This window comes from Onychostruthus taczanowskii, unplaced genomic scaffold (genome assembly GCF_017590055.1).
Source record: "Onychostruthus taczanowskii isolate IOZ18803 unplaced genomic scaffold, ASM1759005v1 scaffold151, whole genome shotgun sequence".
Taxonomy (NCBI): domain Eukaryota; kingdom Metazoa; phylum Chordata; class Aves; order Passeriformes; family Passeridae; genus Onychostruthus; species Onychostruthus taczanowskii.
The window spans coordinates 244,529-270,679 of NW_024498697.1; the positions used below are offsets into that span (position 1 = coordinate 244,529).

The window sequence follows — 26,151 nt, forward strand, 5'->3', positions numbered from 1 at the left end:
AGGTTGAAGCACCTGTTAAAAACGCTGACAACAGAACAGCACCTGTGTTCCAGCATCAGCTCACCTGCTGTGCCTGGAGCTATCACACACCTCCATCCTCCCACCAACTGTTCCGTGTTTACCCCGACACAGCTCTGGGTTGCAGCCCCAGGGTGCTGCTGCCTGCTCTCCCCGCTCCTCAGCCTCCCCAGCACTGCTGCTGGCCCACGGGCCAGCTGCAAGGAGCAGGCAGCTCCCTTGGTAGCTCACACGGAAAGCATTTGAAGGATCAGACCCAGCTTGGAGAGGGAGATGGAACACTCAGCTGAAGGATTCTCTCTGCAGCGTTAAACAACCTGATAATGCTGCAACAACTGCATTTGTAGGCAAATCATGAAAACACTGAATTCTGAGAAGCTTCCTGATAACCCAAGGAGAGCATCACTGGAGAGCGAGATGGAACACTCAGCTGAAGGAGCTGCAGCATTAAACAACCTGATAATGCTGCAACAACTGCATTTGTAGGCAAATCATGAAAACACTGAATTCTGAGAAGCTTCCTGATAACCCAAGGAGAGCATCACTTATCCAACTGCCAGATTAGGAGGCAGCCAAGCATCAATCTTTCCTTTAAATTCACACAAATCCCCCTTTCCTTCACCAGGCTCCCAAGCTGGTCAAATAAAGGCACATTTGTCTCCCATTTTTTAGTAGCAGAAAAGCTCAAAGCAGAAGAATAAAGTTGAGGTTGATCCTTCTTCTTCCTCCCCACAGCCCCAGGCACCAATCCCTGCACTCAGCATGCACCAGGCTGTTCCCTGAGGACACAGCTGGGAGGGCTCAGGAGGCAGGAGCACTGCAGCCAGCTTGGGTTAGGCCCAGGAGTCTCAGAACCACGTCCAGAGTGGGTAAAATTATCTCACCACCGACCAGAGCACTGGGCTCCTGCTCTGGGCAACAGAATGCTGAAAAGAACCAGTCAAGGCTCACAGATTTCCCTGGGTGAGATGAAGAAAAGAAGGTGCAAGGAGGAAGGTGAGACCAGGAATCTGGAGCAGAGGAAAAGCCCTTAACAAGAGACAGACCACGAAACATGGGGTTTTTCTCAATTACTCAGCACATTTAGGGGTGGCAGTGGAGCACCTGTGATGCACAGCATGTCACGGGGCCACATCCCTCACCCCAGCTCTGCACCACAGCACTGCACCAGCTGCCCTGCATCCAGCAGCCCAGCAAAGTGCAAAAAGCACTTGGAAAACCAATTCCCCAGCATTTCAACCACTGAATGACTTGGCCTAGAGACAAGATTCCAGCCAGAGGCAAGCATGAATGAAAAATGTGACTTTCCCAGGCTGATACCCAGCAAAGCATGACTGAGCTCCTGGCAAAGAGCAGAGCAATCCAAACACATCCTGCAGCACCTGGACACCTGAAAAAGAGGGGATGTGCAGGCACCACAAGAAGGCATTTCACAGCAAAGGCTGTTCCTTCACATTTTAAAGCCTTTCTGGCCACTTGCTGATGTGATCTATCACTAATAAGGGATTATTTTTTTTTATTTTTTTAATTAATACAGAATAAAATCACTGCACAACCCTTAATGTGTTTCCACATAACAAAAGGTGAACCCACATTATAAAACAGCATCTGGCTGGTTCCCACAGGAGAAAATCTCCTCGTATCCCACGGCACCAAGGGGTCACCAGAGCCTCACAGCACCTTTAGGGGACCCTAAAATTTTGCTGCACACCCCATGGAGACAGGGGCACCCCAGACCCACACAGGCCCCTCAGAGAATCCCAAAATTCTGCCCCACATCCCAGAGCACCAAGGGATCACCCCCTGTCACAGCATCCCTAAAGGTCCCTGCTCACAGGAAAAGGGGTCACCAGAGCTTCACAGCACCCCGGGCACCCTAAATCCTGACAGCAGCACCGAGACACCCCTGGGCTTCACTGCCCCCTCAGGGGACCCCACAATCCTGCCCCCTCCACAGGGAGAGGCAGCACCCCAACCACTGAGGGAGCCCTACGCTCATCCCACAGCACCAAGGGGTCACCACAGGCTCTGAGCACCCCCAGGAAACCCCAAAATCCAGCTCGGCACCCCACAAGGCCACTGAAACCCCACGGCACCCTTAGGGAACCCTAAATGCTGCCTCACAGCCACACGGAGAGGGGTCACCCTGCTCCTGAGGGAACCCCCAGTCCTGTCCCACACCCCACATTGCCAAGGGGCCACCCGGGTCCCACAGCACCCCTGGGGGACCCTAAAATCCTGCCCCACGGGGAGACGAGTCACCCTTGCCCCGGCTCCTGAAGGAACCCCAGTCCTGTCCTACATGCCACATCACCAAGAGGCCACCTCAGCCTCCCGAAAGGCCCGGGGAACATCGGGAGAGGGGTCACCGCCAGCCCCCCACACCACTGGGGGGTCCCCACAGCCTCACAGGACCGTCAGGAGCCCCCACACCCCTGGCTGTGAGGGGGTCACCACAGCCTCACAGTGCTGCCGGGGTACCCCCCCAGGGCTGAACGGCCTCCTGGCAGCGGGGCTGCGAGAAGCTCGCCAAGCCGCGGTGGCGCAGGGAGGAGCAGGAGCGGAGGAGGGGGCAGGGGATGGGCGATAGCGGCCGGTCCGTGTCCCCCCCACTTACCCGCCCCGCCATGTTGCCGCAGCGCCGACTGACAGGCCCTCCCCGCGGCCGCCAGGGGGCGGTGCAGCGCAGGCGCCGCGGCGCGCCGGGGCGGGGCCTCTGTGGTGAGGAGGCTACGCCCCCTGCGCGACTCCGTCTTTCCATTGGTCGCTCTGCCCGCCGCTCAAAGCACGGAGGGGTGCGTCACGGAAGGCCCCGCCCATATGCCTGGCGGTAAGGGGCAGGACGTTCTGCTGTCAGTCATCGGGAGAGCTGTGGGGATTGGTCGGTGGGACAGGGTGGGCGGGGCCAAGGGTTCCGGGAGGTCCCGGTACTGCCGGCGGTCCGAGTGTGGGATCGGTCCCGGTTCCGGTCCCGGCCCGTAGAGGGATGGGCCGAGCGCCGTGGTGTGAGGGTGAACGGGGCCGAGCCGCCACGCAACCCGTGCTGTCACTATTTAAATTATTTCATTCTGTTTTGATGTGGTTTTGATTAATTAATATTGTTTATAATAATTATTCGTAGTTTTGTATAATTATTGATAGATTAATGATAATATTTACATTCTGTATTGTATAGCATATTGTACGTTATAACATAATTATATATATTATTATATGTTATATAATATCATTTTTTACATAATATTGTATATTATAACATAATATATGATGCTATATTTATATATATAATAAATTATTATACTAATTTAATTTTTTAATTGTACATAATTTTTAAAAATTTAATTCTGTTTTAACTTATTTTTATTTCTTTTCATTTCATTTTTAATCTGGCTTTGATTCTGTTCCTGCTCTGAAGAGGCTGCACAGCAGCTGCTGTAAACCAGGCATCGTGGTCTCCTTCGATGACACCTAATGGTTTAACTTTCCCTGACGGGATTCCCTCTCTCTGGCACTGGTGGTTGTTTGTATTTGATACAATCCCGGGTGTGTGAGCCCCAGAGGCGGCAGTGGGAGCTCAGAGCTGCCACCCAGCCCCTCGCAGGTGTCACAGCCGGCCGTGGCTGTCCCCACGGGGCTCAGGGCTCCTCCAGCCCATCCCCAGCCCGTTGCTCACGGCTGCAGCTCTGCTCCCACAGCCGGGTCCTGTCCGAGCACCGGGAGCTTCCAGCCAGGCTTTGGGATGAGGATCCCTATGGGATTCACTGGAAACTGTGCTTTGCTCTGGAGAAGCAGAGACACTGGAGGAGCGGTGCTGAGAGGTGACAATGGCTTCTTCCCAGAGCTCTTCCCCCTGTGTGATGTTCAGCCAGAGATGAAATCCCAGCTGTGCTCCGAGATTTGTGTTTTGAGGGAGGTGATGGCAAACACCACAACCCAAAGCTCAGTGGTGTCTGCAAAGCCAACCCAGACATCCTGGGAGCTTTAACGCATTAGCAGCCTGTCCCAGCAGCTTCCTGCGTGGGCTTTGACAGCATCATAAAATATTAATAAATAATAAATTGTAACTGCTGGTTACTGCCTTGAAGAGGTACGAGTCAGCTGGCATCCAGAGGCATTGCCAGATCCATGGAAAACTGGCACCAAGGAGAATTCACCACGCTGGCCAGAGTGGACGTGGATGTGCCTCAGTGAGGGGCAGAAGAAATGGGGTCAGTGCCTAAATGTGCCGTGGGCTGATCCCAGCAGTGCAAGGATTCGGTTTCCTGCAGACTGGCCAGAGTGGACAGTGCCGCAGACTTGGATGTGCCTCAGTGAGGGGCAGAAGAAATGGGGTCAGTGCCTAAATGTGCCGTGGGCTGATCCCAGCAGTGCAAGGATTCGGTTTCCTGCAGTGAGAGCCTGCTGCCCCTGCCTGCAGCTGAGCACTCTCACTGTCCCTGGCAGAAATCACCACCCTGGGAAGTGGTTGTTAAATATTGCAAACAAGCCCTGTGCTTCAGGGTGGCCAGACCCCAGCAGGTGACAGTGCTGACACCTTTGTCCTGCGCAGCTGGAAAGGTGCCCGGGCAGGAGGCTCAGCCCAGCAGTGAGCTCTGGCTCAGTGATGGGTTTTGGGGGGATTCTCACTGCTCTCAGCTTCCCAGATCTCTGCTCTGTGGCCTTAAGGGAGTCTCTTGCAGCAAGGAATGCAGGAAATGCAACATATTAATTTGTAGGGAATGGCTGAGGGGAACACTGAGGCAGTGGCCATGCTTCCCCACTTTTCACCATTTCAAAAGAGGGAGAAAAACAGAGCAAAGCTCCCCCAAACCAAGCACAAAGATCACACTGACTCTTTTGCAGATCCAGGACTAAGGGGGAGCACAGCCCACACCGGGCTGCTCCTGAGCCAGCCCCAAATCCCTGCCCCACACCTCTGTGGGTTTGGGGCACACCCTGGAACCAAGACCTTCACTGATGACCCCCTGATCTCCTGGAGTGAATCCTCTGGCTTCCAGCAGACAGAACATCTGTGTCTGCAGTCCCTCGGTGGCTTTAGGAAGGGGCTGGGCAGACCTGGCTGCCTTCCCCTATTGAAAATCAAGGGCGACTCCAACGTGTGAGAGAGAGAGAAAATGATGCATCTGATTCCATCATCAGAAGGCTAAATAATTACTTTATTATTCTATACTATATACATTGCATCTAAACTGAATCTGCCTCGCACTCACACTCACTCACAACTTCTCTCTGTTCAGAGGGCATGTGAATACCACACTCCCCATGATCCTGTGGGCTGGCAGCACACACTGAGGAAGTGAGAGATGTATGGCAGCACAAAAGACCAAGATTCATAAAATAACATCTGCTTCTGTGGGCACTTACTGCCCTGAGTGGCCCAGATAGCGGTGGCAGCAAAAAAATGCTGTCTCCAGGTGCCTTAAAAACAGCTTGAAGAGCGCAAAACAAAGTATCTTTAGAAGTAAAAACAAGTTGGGTGTGGCTTGAGAGTTTGTGGGTTTTTCTTAGTCCTTTTCATGGGGAGCAGTGACAGTCATGTGCTGGCAGAGTATCCAAACCAGCAGCAACAATGAAAAGTATAAACAAACACAGGCTGTGACCCCCTGCTTGTCCCAGCTCCCCTGCCACCACCTCCCTCGCGGCTTCTCTTCCACCCAGCAGCCCTGGGGCTCTGGGACACCTCAGCAGGGTGCAGACCCTGCCACAGGCACTTGGGGACAGCTGTGTCACCAGTGAGGGCTGACAGAGGGTTCCTCTTGCTCCTGTGAGAGACGAGCAGCACTGAGGAGATAGCTGGCACTGGTCAGGGCTGCCATGGAAGGGCTGTCCAACCATCCGGAGCCACTCTGGGAGTCACTGTCCCCACCTGAGCTGGCACCAAAGCCCCTCTGCAGCCCCCACACTCAGAGTCACGCCAGGCTGCCCACAGCAGAGTCTCAGCCCTCTCAATCCAGATTATCTAATCTTGGTGCAATAATTAAATGGCAAAATAACACCTGAAACTGAGGAAATCCTTGGTTTGTATACCCTTACAGGTGTGTGCAGAGTCTGGGGACACCAGCTCCTGCTGTGTCCTGGGTGGCATTCCCCTGCCTGGGCCACATGTCCCCGGGCCCTTTGCTGTGCAAAGGCCTCGGGCGGCTCCAGAGCCCATCCCGCAGCTCAGGCCCGGCCCTGAAGGGAATCCTTATCGGGCTGGGAGGGGTGACAGGGCCCGGGCAATGATGAGGTGTGAGTGGGAGTGACAGGGTCCGGAGGGATGACAGGCTCAGGGGTTACAGGCTCAGGGGATGGGGTGACAAGCTTGGGGTGGGGGTGTGACAGGGTCCGGAGGAATAACGGGGTCCGGGGATTACAGGGTCCGGGGGTGACAGGGCCCAGGGGGCGCTCGGGGCACTGTCTCCGGGCGAGCAGCGCCTTCGCGGCCGCTCATTGGCGGGAGGCACGAGCGAGCTGTTTTCCCATTGGCTGCGCCCCGGCGGGCGGGGCCAATCGCGGCGCAGCGCTTTGCTCGCCGGGCGGCTGTCACCGCATGGCCAACAGAGCCGCTCACGTTGCGCGGGGAGGTGCGAGGCGGCCGCGCGGGCGCTGATTGGACGAGCGCCTCAGGCGCTGGCCAATGGGCGGAGGCGCGCGGGGTGGGGCGGCCGTTGGGCCGGCGCGAGGACAACGGCCGGAACTCGCCTCAGGCCGCCCCGCGCGGGCCCGCGCCGAGACCGGCCCGGAGCCATGGAGGTGAGGGACGGGAGCGGGCCAGGGACCGAGATGGGGACCGGGGTTCGCTGTGCGCCTCCGCCCGGCGCACACCCGGCGGGCCTCCGCGGCTGTTTTGGGCTTGACCCTCTGGGCGCTGAGGAGGCACCGAGGCCCGACCCCGGTGGGTGTCCGAGCCCCGCTGCCCCCTCCGGGATCCGGCGCCCTCCCGTGTGGGAGCAGGTGTGAGACACGGAGTTCAGGCCTGTGGGGAAAATACCCCTCAGCATCCTGAAAAATACCTGTTTGTGGAAAAAGGAAGAAAGTGTGGGTTTGGGGGTGTCTTAGGGCCGTCTCTGGCATTATAAGTTTGCCTTTGTTCTGTGGGATCGCAGTGTCAGGTGTCCCTGTTAATGGCAATCTCTGAGGAGAAAATATGGCTCAATAAGCTCAGGACATAGAGCCGAGCTCTACAGTAACTCAGTGTGCTCACTTACTTGGAAAACGTGCCAGAAAAACACCAAAAATACCAGGGCATAACAGTGGTGTGAGCTACAATGAAGATCACTTGGGGGCTGCAGAAGGGTGTGTTTCTACAGAGCAGAGCTTATTCAGAACCTGACTCTGGGAAACTTTGGCTTTTCTGAATTTATTCATCATTCCAAATGAGCTGCTATGGTAATATGCCGATAACTTCACTTTTTTATTTGTTGGCTAAAGGGGGTTTTAGCTAGCCAGTTCAGCTTTTCCTTGTGTGCCTCACCCTTGGGAGAAGAGAAGAGCCCTCGGTTTTTGTTTGCTCTCACTCCTTGCTCCTGCTGGCCTGTGATTTCTGGCACTTGGAGGGGTGTCCCTCTAGTTGGAGTTGTTTCTCCCATAGTTACAGAATGGAGCAGATTTCCTGTGTATGGTAGGAAATTTCCAGCTCCTGACAACTGGAAATGCCCATCCATGCCATCATGTAACTTAAACAGTTTGGGAGCAGTGGTGGAAGGGCAAGAGGTGTCCAGGAATGTGTGAAGGCTATTGAGTAACTTCTCTACTGCTGTTGAAGGAAGGGTTCCCTGCCCATGGCAGGGGTTGGAACTGGATGAGCTTTAAGGTCTCTTCCAAACCACGCCATGATTCTGTGAGCATTCTTCTGTGTTTGATGTCTCCCTGTGGTGGCTCTGATGTGGGGAAGCTCAGGTGGTGTAAACAGGGAGAGTGCATATTTCCTCTTGATCTGCACCTCCTCTGTCTCTGAACACCTTTGGAGTTTCTAGTGCTTTGGCAGGTCCAGCTTCTCCTTCAGGGTAAATAGCAAAGTGTTTTACATCCATATATAGAGCCACATCCTTGAAAACTCAGATGGAACAGAATCCAGCAGTAAATTAGAAGTGTTAAAGAAGTTAACTTTGGTATACAATTCATAACTGCCAGCTCTGTTTAGAATTGTGTGTCTTTATGTAATTATGGCTGTGTGGAATGATGTCCCTGTAGCCCCATGTGCTGTTCCGTGTGTACTGATGTCCCTGTCCTTTTCCTGTCCCCTCAGCCCCTCTTTGTTCTGTGGTCTGATGTCCCTGTCCTTCTGTCTCCGCAGCCCCCCGTGCCATTCTGTGTGTCCTGATGTCCCTGTCCTTTCCCGGTCCCCGCAGCCCCCCATGCCATTCGGTGTGTCCTGATGTCCCTGTCCCCTCAGCCCCCCATGCCATTCGGTGTGTCCTGATGTCCCTGTCCCCTCAGCCCCCCATGCCATTCGGTGTGTCCTGATGTCCCTGTCCCCTCAGCCCCCCATGCCATTCGGTGTGTCCTGATGTCCCTGTCCCCTCAGCCCCCCATGCCATTCGGTGTGTCCTGATGTCCCTGTCCCCTCAGCCCCCCATGCCATTCGGTGTGTCCTGATGTCCCTGTCCCCTCAGCCCCCCATGCCATTCGGTGTGTCCTGATGTCCCTGTCCCCTCAGCCCCCCATGCCATTCGGTGTGTCCTGATGTCCCTGTCCCCTCAGCCCCCCATGCCATTCGGTGTGTCCTGATGTCCCTGTCCCCTCAGCCCCCCATGCCATTCGGTGTGTCCTGATGTCCCTGTCCCCTCAGCCCCCCATGCCATTCGGTGTGTCCTGATGTCCCTGTCCCCTCAGCCCCCCATGCCATTCGGTGTGTCCTGATGTCCCTGTCCCCTCAGCCCCCCATGCCATTCGGTGTGTCCTGATGTCCCTGTCCCCTCAGCCCCCCATGCCATTCGGTGTGTCCTGATGTCCCTGTCCCCTCAGCCCCCCATGCCATTCGGTGTGTCCTGATGTCCCTGTCCCCTCAGCCCCCCATGCCATTCGGTGTGTCCTGATGTCCCTGTCCCCTCAGCCCCCCATGCCATTCGGTGTGTCCTGATGTCCCTGTCCTTTCCCTGTCCCCGCAGCCCAACGTGGCGTTCCGAGGCGGCGGCCGCTGCTGGGGCAGTGCGGAAGCGGGCGGGAGGCCCACGGACGTGTTCAGCACCGCCCTGCCGGGCTCTGCCTCGCTCTATGGCTGCTACAAATCACAGGTTTGGTTGGTTATTGATTATTTTTATAGTTCTGTAAGAGTTTGGGTTGCTTGTGAACAAAATGGTCAGAAGGTGTTTCTGAAGCGGTTGCTTGCACTGGTGAACATAAATCAGTGTTTGATATAATGTAGTAAATCTTCATTGTTGTAACTTTCATCGGAGGGGACAATGGCTTTTCTAATGCAGTCACTGATGAAGCTGTAGGGGATGTTTGTTAAAATGGTATTTCACCATTGTTCTGGTGAAATGTTCACAGTAATTGTTCTTCTGTTGGCATAAACCATTGTATGCAGAGTGGGGAGCAAACAACTCTTTTAGGAAAACTGGAAAGTGGGAAAAAAAGAGAACCTTAACTATTGCCTCAGATATTTCTGTAATCCAAGAGTTTGTATGAACCAGTTCTTAGTCTGATCAGCAGAAAGTGCCAGGACAGGAGCTAAATATGTCAGCTCTCTCTTGGAATTTTTGCCTTTCATAGCCATAAACTTTCACTGAGGTAAAAGACTCAAATGAAAATTCATTCTCAGTACCTTCGAGGTGGACTTGCTGCTTCTTCCATCCAGGACTTGTTATTTTGTCAGACTACTCTGCTCCACAAAGGAGTGTATTGTGAATCTTTTATATTTAACCCTGCAAAAACACCATTTATTGTTTCACTTACTGAGAGCTAAGAAGGTCTATTGTGTCTCAACCAATCAGATAAGACAAAGGTAAAGATGTTCCTTTTCACTTAATCAGGATATAATGCCTTTCCTCAAGAAATCAGTTGGCTGTAAGTTTTTTTCAGTACTTTAACACTCTGTAATGATGGGGAGAAAGGGGATGTAATTCCTAACGCCTGGCAGGGGTCAATCAGCAGGAAGTGGAGCAGGTGTTTTAGGCTAGCATTGTTAAAACCATTGCTAGCATGGTTTTAACAACTCTCTAAGTGTAGAGGAAGGGTCGGGTTGAGAAAGGAGATGTTGTTTATTCTGTGCATGGTACCAGGGGAAGTTTCCCCAAACCAAGCACACCAAGGAGTGAAAAGTGAGAGAATTTAGACACTAAACTTTGCATAAACCTACCTGTCTAATCCATAGTTCCTGCCTGCCTAATGCAGTCGCTGAGCTTGTGCAGCCTTAAATAAAATAAAACATCCCACCTGTGATCTCCACCTTTCTTTGCTCATTCCATCACCTGATGGGTCTCTTTAGTGTCATGTAAGAAAGCGTTTCTGCTATTGTTTTTAGCTGCTTTTAACTGCCTTTGCAAATTTTTACATTGTAGCAATTTCTATGCTAGCATAAGGCTCCTACCCATAGGGCTAGCTTGTACAGTTGAAATTAAGATATAGGGGTTTTCTTATTAGTTTAAAGGAAGCTACTGAGACTTGAGTAGTTAGAATCTCTGAGCTGGGTAAGTTTACAAACACAAAAATAAGAATGTGATTTAATTAGTTATCTATTTCTGTGTCTTCCCAATGAGTACTAAAGCATACCCACCTTCTGCTCATGTATCTGGGTATCATTTTTATATTAATTACTGGTGGAATTTCAAAATTGCAGATGTTCTGTTCCATATCTAGGCAGAAATCTTGAATTTCAATTCTATTTCCTACAGGTGCTGACACCTGTGGTTTGTCATCTGTTTCCTTCTTAATGGGTCCATGCTCTGTGTCCTGTTGGATGCCTTGTGGTTCCACTATTGATCAGGTCTAGAGCAATAACAGCATGAATATTATATACTATAGTTTTAAGTACAGTCAATACTAAATAGTCAATGTTGTTTCCCTGCTTCCTTAATTACATACAGACTGATTTCCCAGATTTGAGATGCTTTGGGAGGTGTTAATGGTCAGGGGTTTCCTTTTACCATTACTTGTAGCCTTCTGCTACTACTTTATCTCCTGTACCTCAGCAATGATGTTTACCTTCATCCTCCTTATGCATCAAAGGAAATTTTAGAGAGTGTATGTTGTCAGATTCCCATCTATTGTAACATTGATTAATAATTTAATTGTGTTCCATCCTCCTTAAACCATTGTACAATTGGTTTCCTGTTACTGTCTTTGACTGGACAAGAAAGAACAAAAGGATTACATATGTAAGTGTCATATTCAAAAAGGTTAAGGCAATTCAGGGAAACATGTCACAGTAAGAATCCTAACCAGTGTAAAATTTTACCAACATTATAGCAAGTTTGACATCTGGCACTGTCTTTGCAATCCTGGTCTGTGCAATTGTGTTTGTCTAAAATAATTACTGCAGTTGGAATTGCTACTACCCCTTGAGGGCATTCCAGTTCTGTGTAAGACAGGCCTTCTTCCCAGGCACAGTTCATGAAGTTACTTTTTAACTTTTGTAGTCCCAAAGGTCCAGAGGAGGTGCTTTCTCACCTACCTGGTCCTGTAGTTTTCTTCAGTCCTGAATGGTGCTTCCACTGCTGTAGTCCTTGGAGTTTCACAGTTGTGTGTGTTGTGAAATGAACCTGGTATGGTCCTTTCCTGTGTTCCTGTGGTGCCTCATTGTTCCCTGGTCTCAGACCCAATCTCTCACCTGGATGTCATGAACAGGAAGGTCCAGATAAATTAGATTTCTGCAGTGAAAGTGCTTGTTGATAGAGGACAAAACTCTCCTTGGGGAGATAACGTAATTACACAAGTGTTCATGGCCCCATACTCACAGAATGTGGTTTGTAAGAGACTATCTGATAAGGTCTCCTGTACAGATTTCAAAAGGACTGAGTTTATCTCTGGATCTAGGTGTTATTCTGATCCTCAGTAGTGCTGGTGGCAGCATCTCAGGCCTCTTTGTTTTTTCCTTTATTCCTTCTATGATACGTGGAGGTTTTGATGTCAGGGCCAGCTGCATTGGTGTAGCCTCAGGTGTTCAGTGACCAGGTGACCTTCACTAAATGTAGATCCCAGTGTTTGAAGGTCCTGCTGCCCACTGTTTCCAGTGTGGTTTTTAACAGTCCACTGAACTGGTCAGCTTCCCCAGCGCCTGGTGCTCCATACCCACTACAACAAATGCTTGGATCAGATTTGTTTCCAGTCTGCTCTGGGCAGATCTGTTGTTAACCCAACCCTTCGTGTCTCACGTTTGTTGGGTGCCAGTTAAGGCTGTCCTGGTTTGGGAATGGCACCCAGTTCATTTCTCCAAACCACACACTGATCTCCCCTGCTCTCCCCTTCCCCTCCCTGCTGTGGCACAGTGGAGGAGAATTGGAGGCACAAAAGGCAAAGATCCCAGGCTGAGCTAAGAACAGTTTACTGGGAGCAGCTGTGAGACAAGAAAAGGGAAGGTAACAGCAACAGCACCAGTGGGGAAGGGTACAGGGAAGGATTCACATGGAAAACTTTCCAGTAATACTGGATGGCTCCCTCCAGCACATTTTCTCAACTGGAAGAATCCCCTTCTCCCTGGGAAAGAGCCCCTTTCCCCCACCCCAGGCAATGAGATTGGGTGGTACAGAGTAACTTCTGGGTCCCCTTTCCAGCTACTGCAAAAATTAACCCTGTCCTGGCCAGAACCAGGACGGTTTGCTGACACACCTGTAGGTATCGTGTGCCTAGGAATGATCTCTTTCAGTAGTACCTCACCTAACTCCTCAGCCTGGTTGGCTTGGCAGGGAAGAGCTTCAGGCCCCCAGGAAATGTATCAGCTATTACCAATAAGTATTGATACCCATTCTGCCATGGCAATGAGAGAAGTCTATTTGCCAGTCATTTCCTGGTGTGTTCCTTTTTTGGCTTGTCCTGGGGGAGGCTGATGCTGGATCTGTGGATGCACACTATGGTTCGTATTTCTTCACTATACTTTTTGTGATGCCTCCCATTCCAGTCCCAAGAGTACAGAGTTTTACATTGTTTTCCAAAAACCTTGTTCTTAAATCCTGTTCTTTCCAGAACCTTGTTCTTAAATCCCTCTGGTAAGGTCCAGCATAATTGAGTCATTGGTGGATTCTCCCATTCAAATGCAAACAGCTCCTGACTTTGGTGTCTGGTGGGATAGAAGAAAGCATTTTACAAGTCCAGTACCAATACTTGTTACAATGCCTGCCTGGGCCTTTTTGGGGGGTCTCTGGGTGGTTGGGGAGGTGTCCCCTACTCAGTTTCCAGCAAAGGTCAGCTCGGGACACGCAGAAACCAAGGCTGAGTGACAAAGAAGTTGTGCTGTGCAGCTCTAGCAGCTTCTTCTTAAACAATTGCCAGGCAGGATGTAAAATATGAAAGCTTCCCATAAGTCTTAAGCAACACTAGTTTAGCATACCTGAGAGCATCTGTTTGTGCTCAAGAGGGGTGAAAAGTGAGAAGATATGATCAGCTTCCATCTGCAACAGAGGGCAAGGGAAGGGACAGGGAGCTCCCTTAAGAATTCTGAGAATTCTGCTTAAAGACATTAACATGGCCTGAAATAAGTTATATTCCAAGTGGGTGGCTTGCTTATTTCTCGTGTGCTGGTTGCTCCAAGAGTGAACTCAGTTACAACCATGTAGAATGACAAAACGACAGTTTGATGTGTTTCATGTTAAACAAATGCTTTTATTGTACATTAAATGCAGAATGAAGAAAATGTGGAGTTACCTCAGGCCTACAGTTCTTCCCTTTCAACATCAGAGTACTCTGCACCCATGGACCCTTCCCTTTTGTACCCCCCTTGGTCTACGTGTACCGATGACACCAAGCAGCCTGCTGCTCCTCAGATTAACCTGAAGTCCAGGTAGTCATCCTTGACAGGGAGTGTGTGTGTGTGTTGTAGTAGATGGATTATATTTTTCTGTTTAATTTAACATAGGAAGTACTTTGAATGAAGGAGTTATTTTTATTAATACACAGTTGGTTTTCAGGATTCAGCCCGAAAGGAATGATTATGGCAGTGAAACTGATTTATATGGACTTGTGTCAAACATCTTGGAGGAACAAGACAAGCCACAGCCGTGCTTTGCTGAGGGGTGAGTGAGGTGCAGGTGACAGAAACTCTCCTCTCTGATCTCACTCTGCTCCTGAGTCAGCTCCATCTGCTGCTGGCCAGGCCCCCTGCTCTGTGAGCTTTCTCTCCCTTTCCCTCATCTTTGAACATTTTGCTTGGGATACTTGGATGCTTTTCCCAAAGCTGCATTGCATGGCAGCTTTTGGCTCTCTGGTATTTACAGAACTTGTTAATTGGCATTTTTTTAATAAGATCTTAACAAGTGTTGTGGACATGCTGTATTCAGATGAATCCCCTGGATGTATGCTTTGGTTTGTTTTTTTATTTTAATCAAGGCTGAATTCAGACTTTAGGTTTCTTTCTTAATTAATATCAATTCACAGAAAAAATACAAAAAGCACAGACTCCTTCACATTTGTCTGAACTGGCAGGAGAAAATTCCATGCAAAATTAATGTTTCTTGCTGTTAGTGCTACCTAAGCAATATTTGTGTTTCTAAATGTCAGGTTTATTTTGCCTCTATTCCTGCACAAGAAGAGGCAATTACATAGTCATAACAACATGAACTGAAGGGGGCAGCTCCAGCATCCCCATGATACTTAGAGAGCTCTCTGTCTTTTCCAGGTCTAAAAGACAAGACAGGGAGCCCAGTCCTCAGGTTCCCAAGCCAGGCACTGCTTTTCCTTTCTGTCTTCCCAAACAATTCCAGTGATTTCTCTATGTGTGCTGAGTTATGGGGCTGAAATCGGGGAAAACTTCAGAGTTGGTCTTGATATCATGAGACAACTCATTAATTCCTTTGCTATGGACAAGCAGAGCTGGTTCACTACTCCCAAACCTGGCCTGCAATGGCTTCCAGGAACAATTTCCCCTTTACTTAGTCTGTTTACAGTTCTCTTGGCAGTCAGGGGTTGATGGTCCTATGTTCATTCATACTGGTTAGTGGAAAGAAATGAGGTGTGCTGAGATGCTGCCTCTGGCTTTACCTGCAGGAAGCAGTGCACAAGTGAGGTGAGAGAGAATCATTTTCTCTGGAGTGCTGGGACATGGCTTTAGAAGACTGAGGGTAGTCTGGGTGCCTGAAGTTGGTGCTGAACCAGGAGTATTTTGGTGATGATGGACAGGACTGACAGACCAGGGTTTGATGTGTACACATCCCTTGCAGCTTGAAGGCCTGTCCACAGCTCCTGAGCTGTGGTGGTGTGTTTAGGTAAGGAGAATCAGTTTTCTCAGCTAGGTATGGGAAACTGAGGATGCCAGGAGTGGGTAGAAGTTGAAGTCAGACATCTAGGAATCATTTGAGAGAAATTATTTGAGAATAATTCGTTTCTTAAACCTTGTTTTGTGTTTAGGAATGAAGAGCAGCAGCACAGATCGGTGTCTAACCATGTGTTTCTTGTTTTTCAAGGAGTTGCCCTCCTACCCTGAAGTCAGTGTGGCCAGTGAACACAAGCAGAATGGAGCACCACGACCTGTTGCCAGAAGCCAGGAGGACAGTGGTTGGAGCAGTGCCCCAGCAGGGTTTCTATGGCAGTGAGTCCCTCCCTGCTGCTGACAAGCACTTCCTGCAGAGTCCCACTCTGGTGGCACAGCAGAAAGCAGACGATTGTTACCGCGGCTTTGCCGGCGTGGACCTGGAAGAGCAGAGCTTGTACTCTGCCAGGAGTGATCGTGCCAATGGCTGCAGCTTGCAGGCTAATGAGAGTGTGAAGACAACACCTGTATATCAGAACTACCCCTACCTGAAAAACACCTTTGCAGCCCAGGCTGGGTACTCAGAAGCAATCAAAGACTCAGGAGCCGATGCTTATCCTTATGGAAGGGAGAAGGTGTGTGCCAAAGGAGCAGATGCACAGGTGCACCCAAAGCGGGCAGAAACATTCCTTCCACAGTGTCACAGATACAATGAGAGCACAGATTTTACCCGATACACTGAGTATTCTCATGCTGGTAAAGCAAAGCCCAACAAGGGCACCAGTTGTAGCCTCCAAGAAAATAGAAAGCTGGTGAATGGAACCCCTGAGGCACCATCTCTGGATGCAGAGCCCTATGCTAAATTATTTCAAGTTAAATCAGGAACTCAGAAAAAATTTGAAGATACAATTTCAGATCAGCACGACTTTACATTTCCCAAGTCTGTAGGACTTGTATCAGAAAAACAATTTGCAAGCGAATCTTCCTTCGGCACTGATTTTGGGCAAAAATTTGAATATGGACTAAAATCTTTTGCAGCTTGTCCAGGGAATAATGGTGTGGAAAAGCAGCAGTTTTCCAAGGCCGATCTTCAGAATCCTGAATTCTATAAATCACTCCCGCTGTTGCCCAGTGCAGCAGTCCCCTCAGCAGGCTCTAGCGCCAGGCCAGGGTGGATGAACATCCAAACCAAGCCCACGGCTTCTGGCCCCTTCCAGAATCCAAGTCCTTTGTTGAAACTGAATAATCAGTCACCTGCATTTCCAAAAAGCTCTCGTCATTCTAATGATGTTTTTCAGTTGCCATCTTCAAATTTGCCTTTAAATAGTAATTTACTTCACAAGTACTGTCAAGACAACCCATTCCTCTCCAGCCTTGACTTCGGCTACAGCACTGCAGAGCGAGCTCGGGCAGCTGCATGCATGGAAGCCCTGGTTAGGGGTGGAGAAGAGAACCTCATCGAGTACCTCAGTGAGAAGAAGTTGAAGCAGCCAAATGGATTCTGTGACAGTTACTTGGCTCAGCAGTTGGGGATCATTGACAATCTGAACAAACAGCGTTTCCAGCTGAAGCCGCAGAGCGAGCACCGTGACCTGGAAGGGCAGAACCAGGCAGATGGGGTGTTTCAGGACATGTACCAGGAGTTACTGGAGTCTCAGGGGCAGCTGCATCTCGGGGCAGGGAACGGGGACACCAGTGCCATTGCTGCTGGGAGCTGCCTGCAGGCTCCAGGCATTCCCAACTGCGTGGTGGGTGACTTCAGGCGGAACCGGCAGCTGGGCCCCAGCACCTTCCCCATGAGATCTGCTCACCTCTTGGGCCGCTCCGTGGTGCCTCTGGTGGAGCCTCACACCTTGTTCTCCCAGGATGATCTCAAACGCCTCTACCCCTGCTTCACAGAGAAGATGTATGGTGACAATGCCCTTTCTGGTTTTGTGTCAGCATTTGGATTTCAAAAGCAAGTTAAAAGTCGCAGTGGGCCTGCCAGCGAGCTGCATGTGAGACTGGAAGAGTGTTATGAGCAGTGGAGAGCTTTGGAGAAAGAAAGAAAGAAGGTAAGGAAACCAAACTAGAAAAATATTACAGATTTGTTGTAGATCTATCTCGTCCTGTTCATTGGAGTCACAGATGATGGGTAGTTCTGCTGTGAGAAGTTGAAATGCTTGATGGGACTTCAAAGTTGCAAGTTTGTTTTGGGATAGAAAGTGAAAGATAAGGAGATTTGTAGCCTGGCTGGATGCATAGCTAATGTTGTATGGAGCCTTGCACTAAAAGCAGGAATTCAGGGGTTTTCCAGTCGCAGGGCTGGGGAAGGTGTGTTCATGAGGAACAAAGATGTGCTATATCTTTTTTATTAATACAATAAATACAGTGCCTCTGGAACTTTGAAAGCAAATCCAGTAAATATGTTTTGAATTTAAACTAAACTTTAATTCTTTCAATTCCATTTTTTAGAAGCTATACTGAATTCCTACCTCCTGTTCCCCTGAAGGTTTAAACCTAAGGTGTATTTGAAGGAGTTCTTTTTTTTCCTCCCCCAGAAACAGAGGCTGAGGGAAGGGTCATTTACTTGCAGTAAAAGGCTCAGGTAGTGCTGGGTGGAGCCCTGCTAAAAGCAGTTGCCTTTTTTGGTGTGTAGGAAAACCTGTCTTCATTTCACCAGCTGAGATGGGGTTTGAATTTCAATACCTGGGATTGTCTGTGGGGGAAGCTGGGCCAAATATCACCTGGCAATAGTTGGGCCTTGGGGAGTTCTCCTGTGCTAGTCCCTACAAAGAAACCAGTTCCAAGAAGATGTAATGTGGGGATTCTTTTGGTGGTGTTTCCTGACAAAAGCCAGTAGTTGCTTTGTATAGAGGGGCTGAGGAAGAGTGAGCCCAGCTTAAGGAGGGCAGGTGGTGTCTGGAGTGCATGGAAGGTGCAAGAGAGAAAAAGCTGGCATGTGCATGGCCAGGAGCCATGGTGGGAGGAATTCAGCTTTATCACAGAATCCCAGAATGCTTTGGGCTGGGAGGGACCTTAAAGATCCCTCAGTCCCACCCCTGCCATGGGCAGGGACACCTTCCCCTATCCCAGGCTGCTCCAAACTCCATCCAACCTGGCCTTGGACACTTCCTGGGATGAGGCAGCCACAGCTTCTCTGGAAAACTTGTGCCAGGGCCTCTCCACCCTCACAGGGAACAATTTATTTCTAATATCTAGTCTAAGCTGCTCTCTCTGTGTGAAGCAATTCCCCCTTGTCTTGGCACTCCATGCTCTTCTTGGTAGTGGTCCACTTATGAAACCATCCAAGAATTGCAGTTTTAAATCAGTTTTAGCTGATTCTGTGTTGTTATGGGTGTTTTAGAGTGACATAACAAGGGGATGACAGAGATGGAAACTTGGAATCTTGCAAATAGTTTTCAAAATAGTTTTCTGATGGCTAAATAAAATCTAGAATCCTGGAGTGGTTTGGTTTGGAAGGGACCTTAAAGACCACCCAGCTCCACCCACTTGCCAGAGGCAGGAACACCTTCCACTGGACCATTGTGCTTAGGAAAAAAAATCTTGCTGTAGTTTAATCTGTATAAAAATTAGGTTAATTGCTGACTGAAACAGTTTTATTTTAATTTTATGTGTGAGATCCACATCTGTTTGGTCATTTTTTTTCCCTGTAATTCTGACTTGCCTCCATTTTATTTCCAGGCAAAACCAGTACAGGCTGTAGTCAGAGTGAGCAGACATAGCACTGCTGGAACACGGTGTGTTGGCACGATTGCTTTAGTTGAACTGCTTTGAGTAAAGCAGTTGTTCACTTAAAGCAGGTGATTGTCTCACCAGAGGGTTAAATCCCAAATGCCTGAATCCTCATTGTCTCCTTTAAAAATCTGCAAAACCCTGATGGGAAGAAATTGAACCTGATATTTTTTCTTGTTTCTGTAATGAAGCACGCTCTGCATGTACATTCTGAAGGAGTTGTTCTTTTGTTTTCCTGCAGGCTGAATCAGCTCTTGCTAAGAATTTCCAAGGGAAGAAGGTTTCCAGTACTAACAACATTCCAATTCCAAGGCTGACATCAAATCCATCAAGGGTTGATCGCTTAATTGTGGATCAGCTACGGGAACAAGCCAGAGTGAGTTGTAGGACTAAAAAAAATCTATTGAACTTATCCCACAGAACTTAGAGTACAGTGTGAGATAGGTAAGATGATCAGAGCAGCTTTTCCCAAAATAGCTTTGTTCTTCATTGCTGTGCAGGGAATAGCATTTCAGCAGTCCCTCTTAGAGCTTCTGCAGCTCCAGGGTGCTGTTTCCAGGGAGCCACAGAGGGGCTGAGGCTCACAGTTACATCCCCATGTGTCAGGAGGACGTGGTGCAGGAGCGTGCACGTGGTGCAGCATCCAGTCCTGGAGCCTGTGCACAGCTCTCAGGGGTGCTGCATTCAGAGCAGCTTGGCAGGGAAATGTCCACTGTGGATGTGGTGGAGGAAGTATTTGTGGGAAAAGCCAGGTTTAGTTAATGTTTGGAAGATAATGACATGTAGATTTCCTTAGGTCTGGTATATTTTAATGCAGAATGATTATTTGATGCACCTTCAGCCTGAGTTTATTACCAGTTTGCCCTTTAACCCAGTAGGACATGGGAGACTGGCATCTGCTGAGCTCTGTGGGCAAACCACAGTGCTGCTGACAGCCCCAGGGTCCTTGGGGAGGTGACAGCTGGGGAAGAGGGAGCAAAAACTCTGCCATCACACTGGTGAGGGACTGCTGGGGCCCTCCTGAGGCCCAGATACCAGAGCCATGGTGCTGCTGCTGCAGGCAAGGAGAAGCAGAAACCAGCCTGTCCCCCCTACCAGGGCTGTGTGGTGGAAGGGCTCTGGGACATGCTGGGTTTGGAGGCAGCAGCAGTGCTGGGCCAGCCACTGGGCAGCAGGGGGGAGCAGCAGCCTGTCCTGCCTGCCTCACACAGGAGAAATAATCCCTGGAGCTGTGCCTGCTCACTGCCTGCAGGACCTGCCTGGTGCTGCCCATCCAGCTGAGGGATGGACTGAAAGACACGGATGGGCTCAGTGTACTAAAACTCCTGCTCTGTGAATCCCAAAAGAACAGCCTTCGTTTCCATGTTTAGCAGGCTTGCCTGCCCTTGTCCTGGTAATTTAAAACTGCCTCCAAAACACTGCTTAAGCCTCTCTTGCCATTTGAGGAACCAAACTTCAGGGTACAGAACCTCAAACCTTTGTCAGGTACCTTGTTAGGTAGTTTTAAGGATGCTCAACAGCAGAGTGGGACTATTAAACCTGGATTCTAACATCAGAGTGATGGCCAGAGAGGAACCCTGGTACAAAGGTTTGAGTGGAAGCTGAGTTGGCTGAATCTGGGATTAACTCTTCATAGCTGGAGCATCCGGTTAAATGTTTGTGACAGTCATGTGCATTTCTTTAAGGCATTAAGTGTAGCCATGGCCCGAGGAACATCCCCATTTAGGGATTTTTAGCTTCTCTTTTTCTGCAGACCAGAAACCAGGTTCTCAGCATTATGTGACTGTGGCTGAGGAGTCACTCACCACTGGGAAACCCACAAGTGATGTGACTGGTGTAAGATAAGACAACAAAGATGCACATTTTCAGTGGACTAAACAAACCTGAATTATTTCTGAATGTTCGTTTTCAGCTCCCTTAGTGTTGAGTGTTCATCCCAAAGTCAGCCCACACATGGTTCTACAGCAGCTTTCCCTTTCCCAGTGCAGCTGTGACTGCTGCTGGCCCAGGCTGCCCTGTACAGCACAAGAGGCCCATCTGGGTTTTCATCCAGAAATTGCAGCAGTGCTGTGAGAAGGGAGGACCCCAGTGCTCTGAATTCAGGAAAATGCATGTTGTTCTGAAACCACCTTTTGTTCAGGGACGTACAGATCTGGTATTAACCAGTAACCTGGGAGTCCTTACTGGGGTGTTGTAGCTTTGCTGTTGTCCTTTGCACACCCTGCTGTACCACAGCTTTGGCTTTGGAGGTCAACAAATCCCGGGTAAGAACTTAAAACTGCTTCAGCTGTAACTTCATGAACTGCTCTCAAAAGAAAGTAATGATTATCATTAATCTGTTCTCCCTAGTTAGTTAATTTCCCTGTAAGTATGGACGAGTACAGTGTGAGGCCCTGTAAGATGTGCATTGTTCATTAGGTTGTGACTTTGCTGGGGAAGATGGAGCGCCTGCGCAGTTCTCCGCTCCACGCCAACATCTCCACTGCTCTGGATAAACAGCTGGAGTCGATCCACGTGGTGCAGGCTCGCAGGAAGGATGAAATTGTCAGTGCTTCCAGTCGGCAGCGGCACGGCCCTCCCAGGTGCCAGGATGAGAGAGGTACAGCTGGCCTTACGTACCTTTATAAGGTAGCTGGGAAGTTGAATGCTTCTCGCAAAAATAAGTGAGGGAGGTTGTAATTCAAGTTTTGACTTCCTTTTTAGTGTTAGAGCTTTGTCAGAGGCAGACTGGGTGGGGTTTGGATGAGGGTTTGAGGAGACACTAAAACTGGGTTTTAGAGATAAACAGGTTAAATCAATTTAGAGGCGGTCATTCAATTAATAAACCAGCAAGGAATAAAAATTAGTGAGTTTTTTTGATAACACATTCAGGGATTGGAGGTGTTGCTAAGCTATTGCCTCTTGCTTCTCCCTGTCCCTCATATTTCTCATCCTATGAAGCCTCCAGCTCTGGCTTTGTCTAGAACTTCCTTGGTATCTCCATGCTGAATCTGCCCAGAGTGACTGAATGGCCTTAGGTTACAAATGGATTTCCTCTTCAAGCATCTTCTGTCTTAGACTGGCATAATTACAAATCATATTTTGGATGGATGCACAAAAATACAAGGGGAAGAATGTTTTCAGTCTTCATGGTGTCCCAAATAAGCCAAATAGCTTAATCTTTCACCAGTGCACAGGCAGAGTAGCAGGTTCCCTTGTCTCTGAAATGGGAGTCAGGGTAAATTCCTGTTCCCTGCGACACTCTGACCTCCCTACTTTGTGTCAGAAGCTGTCTTATGTTTCTAAATCTCCTGATCTCTTCTGCTGTTGTTTCTCCATCTGAATTACAGGGATTAATCTACTTCTTTGGTGTGTCCCATCATGCAGTTCTGTAGTGCTGAAGTTTACCTCAGAAGATACACTACAGCATTCTTTCTTTTCACTTGTTCCCCGTCATTCTTGTTTCTCTTTACCTTGACTGAAGATTATGGGACTTGTTAAGGTGAAGGGGTTTTTTTGGGTGTGGAAGCCCATGAAAATAATTGTCTTTGCAACAGAGTAGTCTGGGAAGGAGTTGTCAGACCTGGAGGTCCAGGTTCTTGGTGCAGCTGCTAGGAGAGGAGAGGAGGCTCTGCACAGTGGGATCTGATTACTTACCTGGAGGGGTGGTGCTTGGTCCTCTTCCTCCCATCGCTGTCTTGGGGTGTTGAACCTGGAGCAGCAGTTGGGGAGGATTTTTTTGAACAGTAAATTATTGGATGCAGTAACTGTATTTGTCAGGCAAAACCTTGAGGGAAAGGCCTAAAGCTGTTCTGGTTTGTTCAGGAGCAGGTCTTGCCCAGCCCGCTTTCCACAACACCTTTCTATTTCATGTGGTCCAATATTAGCATTTATTACAGAATCACAGGATGGCTTGGGTGGGAAGGGCCCTTAAAGCTCATCCAGTTCCACCCCTGCCATGGGCAGGGACACCTTCCACTACCCCAGGGTGCTCCAAGCCCTGTCCAACCTGGCCTTGGGACACTTCCAGGTGTGGGCATCCACAGCTTCTCTGGGCAGCCTGTGCCAGGATAACGGGATCACAGCCCAGGTGAGCCTTTACAGCTCTGTGGTTCAACACCCATTCACAGATCATGACCTGTGTGCTTCAGTCCAGTGCCCCAAACGAGCTGTTCCTTCACCCATGGTAGGGATTTCTTGGCAGGACAGGTGAAGGACCCCGCTGTGACCCAGAAGGGGAGGGCTCAGGTGACATTAGTGTGTGTGTGTATGTGTGTGTGTACATGGAGCACCCCAGCCCCGGGGTGCAGCTGCAGCAGGAAGTTTCTGTAACAAACTCAAAACCTAAAAACCGCACACCTGCCTCGCTGTGTGAGGGCAGAGAAATTCAGATCCAGCTTTTATAATCCTGTAAAGGGACAGAGAAGGTCAGGGACCGGCGGTGTGGGGCGAGAGCAGCCCCAGCAGTGCTCCAGGACTAAAGGGCCGTTTCCTCCCTCTGCAGTGGTGCTGGCTCTGGCCGCGGCGCTCGGAGCCCTGTGCCTGGCCACGCGCAAGGTCCGCACCGTGCTGTGGTGTGCCTTCCAGATGACCCTGCCCAAACCCTCGGCTGGCAGACGGGCTCGGGAGAGACTTCCTCAGGAGGGGGCAGCGCCCGAAGAGAAACGAGCCGAGACCCCCCCGGCTGCGGCCGCGGCCCCGCGAGGGCCCAGGGAAGGGGGGACAGAGGGAGCCCCGGGGCCGTGCACGGACCTGCTCCGCAGTGTGTATGAGAGAGGAGACATGAATTCCTCGTAATTTTTGGTTCTCTTTAGTTACTTCAAAGTTTCAAGTGCTAAAGTTCATATTTAAAGCTATATCTTGATGAGAAGTGAGATTTGCCTTAAGGGCTCTCAGGTTAAGCTGTTAACGTGATGGGCAGGGTCAGAATGTTGTAAAGCCAAACTGGTGAATGTTAACTTAAAAAAATAATCAGACTAATTCATTAACAGCCAAGATATTATTTAACTCCTGCGGGTGAAGCCTGGTGTCCAACTCTCCCCATAACTCCTTTTAGTTTTGCTTTAGGAAATAGGTTTTTAAATAATGATTCTTAAAGACTGTGGTGTGACGGGGTGTGAGGTTGGTGTCAGATCAGATTGTGATGTAAAATGGTTTCCTTATTGAACTAAAACCTGGAAACAGAAAGAAAAAAGGCTAGAAATACCCAATATTCATGTAAAACTAGATATTTAAAATACAAATATTTATGAATTTGAGATTTTAAAGTCTATGTTTGGGAAAGGCAATATGCACCAGGTGCCACTAAATTACCAGTAGAGCATAATTGCTGTGTGAAACCATGAATTTAGTGAATGTGTTCAGATATTTGGAATGCTCTTGGGAACAAATGAACTACTGTTGTAAAGTATTTAAGCATAATCAAACTACGACAGGCAGACAGGATTGTCCTGCAGAGCTGTGAAGGAGCTTCAATAATGAGCGTTGTTTTTAATTTAACTTCAGAAAGGGTCGTGCCAGGTTCTGAAATTTGGATTTTCTTAAAGTTACTAGTTTGGTTTGAAATTTGATTGTCAACTTCTAGACTTCTTAGTTCCCTTCTGCATTTGGGCATCTCCCAGCAGTGGTGTTTGCTTGCAGCTCTCAGTCTTTAGGAGCAGGAGTGATGGATTCACCAGCACCCAATGCTGGTGCTCAGGACAGAGTGGCCCTGGGAAACTCACTTTAACAGTGGGTTAAAGTTACTGAGCTGACCATACCTGCACACCCTGGTACCCACATGGCTCTGTCCTTCCTGCTGCTGGGAATGCTGATATGCAGAAGGGATGATGGCATTAGATAAATTGTCATTAGATGATGTGCAGAAACGACTGAGAAAGGCTCAGCAGAAGGTGGGGTGTGATCACGGCAACGACAGAGAAGTGCTGCCGGGTGAGAGGGGCAGAACAAGCACAGCTTCCTAACAGCCACTGCACTGGGGGTTGTTCAGTTTGACCCAGGCTGTGTTGATGTTAAAGCAAAACTGACTGTGCTGACTGGAGTTGTCTATAAGAAATAAATTCATTTTTGTTGAAGAGCTTTCTGTTCTGCAAGTGTGTTTCCAGGCCAGGCTCCTCGAGCCTGAACCGGTACCAGGGGGAAGCATTCGGTCTGTTATGGACTGTGTTCAGGAAAAGCAAAGGGGATGCTGAAATGCCTCTCTGGAGACAGCTCTGACCATAACACTGGACATGCCAAGGGAGCCAGAGTAGGGAATGCTTCTTCCCTGCAAATGTCTCAGCTCCAAGCTCTGCACTGCCAGGGAAGGCTGATGCAGCAATTCTGTCCTCTGCACTGGGAATCTTAGGGGCGAGTCCAGAGTATTCCTGCTCTATAAATAACTCTGTGCTGTCAGTGCCAGCTGTGCACTGCTGACTGTCCTGAATGGAGCAGCAGTGGCTGGAGCTCCAGAAGCTGAGTTGCTGCCTGCCTGGGCACCTGATCCATGGCACAAACTGCTGGCATGGGAAGGGGTGAGCCCACAGTCCTGGGGGGCAGGGGCAGGACTGTGGGGTGAGCAGAGGGGGCAGCCCTGCAGACTCATGGGGTGGGAAGCCTCAGCTCACTTCAAGTTTCCAACAGCAATGAGGGTTTTTAAGACCACTGGTGCTGCTCCTGGCCATGGTTCCACTCTGCCCCAGGACAGCTGCTGGATGCCAAAGGGCCGGATTTGTCCTTGCTCCTGGTCCCTGTCCCTGACAGGGCCTTGATTTAGCCAGACAGACATCACAGCCTGGCCCAGCCCTGTGCCTGGCTGGGAGTGCAGGGGACAGTGGTGCCTGCAGAGGGATCTGCAGGGCTGTGGGAGCCAGTTCCCACCGTGTGTGTGATTGTGCCCTTCTTGCATCCTTGCTGACTCCTATGGATGTGCACACACGGTGCAGCTGTTCCTGGACAGGCTTTGGAGCAGAGCAGTGCTTCCCCTGAAGAGGTGAATGCTGCCCTTCCCTGGACCCTCACAATCAAAGGTCTCAGGAGGCCATGACAGGCTCAGGTGGGCTGTGCCTATGCAGGTAGGCAGCCCTAGCCCTGAGCTTGCATTTTCCTTGGAAGCCAAG

At 49.6% G+C, this 26,151-nt stretch overlaps 2 protein-coding genes across 4 annotated transcripts in view; one reads left to right on the forward strand and one right to left on the reverse strand.

Annotated features, from left to right (window-relative positions):
• The window catches only part of NSF (N-ethylmaleimide sensitive factor, vesicle fusing ATPase), a 78,238-nt gene extending 75,548 nt beyond the window's left edge, over positions 1 to 2,690 (reverse strand). For all 3 annotated transcript variants that reach the window (XM_041398958.1, XM_041398959.1, XM_041398960.1), the window contains exon 1: positions 2,636 to 2,690. In XM_041398958.1, coding sequence (XP_041254892.1) covers positions 2,636 to 2,647 — 12 coding nt within the window. In that variant the 5' untranslated portion in view covers positions 2,648 to 2,690. The remainder of the gene's footprint in view (positions 1 to 2,635) is intronic.
• A 4,057-nt stretch (positions 2,691 to 6,747) lies between these two features.
• On the forward strand, positions 6,748 to 24,883 carry MEIOC (meiosis specific with coiled-coil domain). The gene is made up of 9 exons (XM_041398976.1): positions 6,748 to 6,753; positions 9,111 to 9,236; positions 13,779 to 13,936; positions 14,064 to 14,168; positions 15,555 to 17,394; positions 19,317 to 19,451; positions 21,494 to 21,674; positions 23,559 to 23,663; positions 24,849 to 24,883. The coding sequence occupies exons 1-9, from the start codon at positions 6,748 to 6,750 to the stop codon at positions 24,881 to 24,883; spliced, it is 2,691 nt and encodes an 896-aa protein (XP_041254910.1).
• The last annotated feature ends 1,268 nt before the right edge of the window (positions 24,884 to 26,151 follow it).

What these genes read in the sequence shown, in the direction of transcription:
- MEIOC (XM_041398976.1), top strand. An exon ending in ATGGCTGCTACAAATCACAG is followed by an intron (nt 9,237 to 13,778) that starts GTTTGGTTGGTT and finishes CATTAAATGCAG; the next exon opens with AATGAAGAAAATGTGGAGTT. An exon ending in GACCCTGCCCAAACCCTCGG is followed by an intron (nt 23,664 to 24,848) that starts CTGGCAGACGGG and finishes GCTCTGTCCTTC; the next exon opens with CTGCTGCTGGGAATGCTGAT.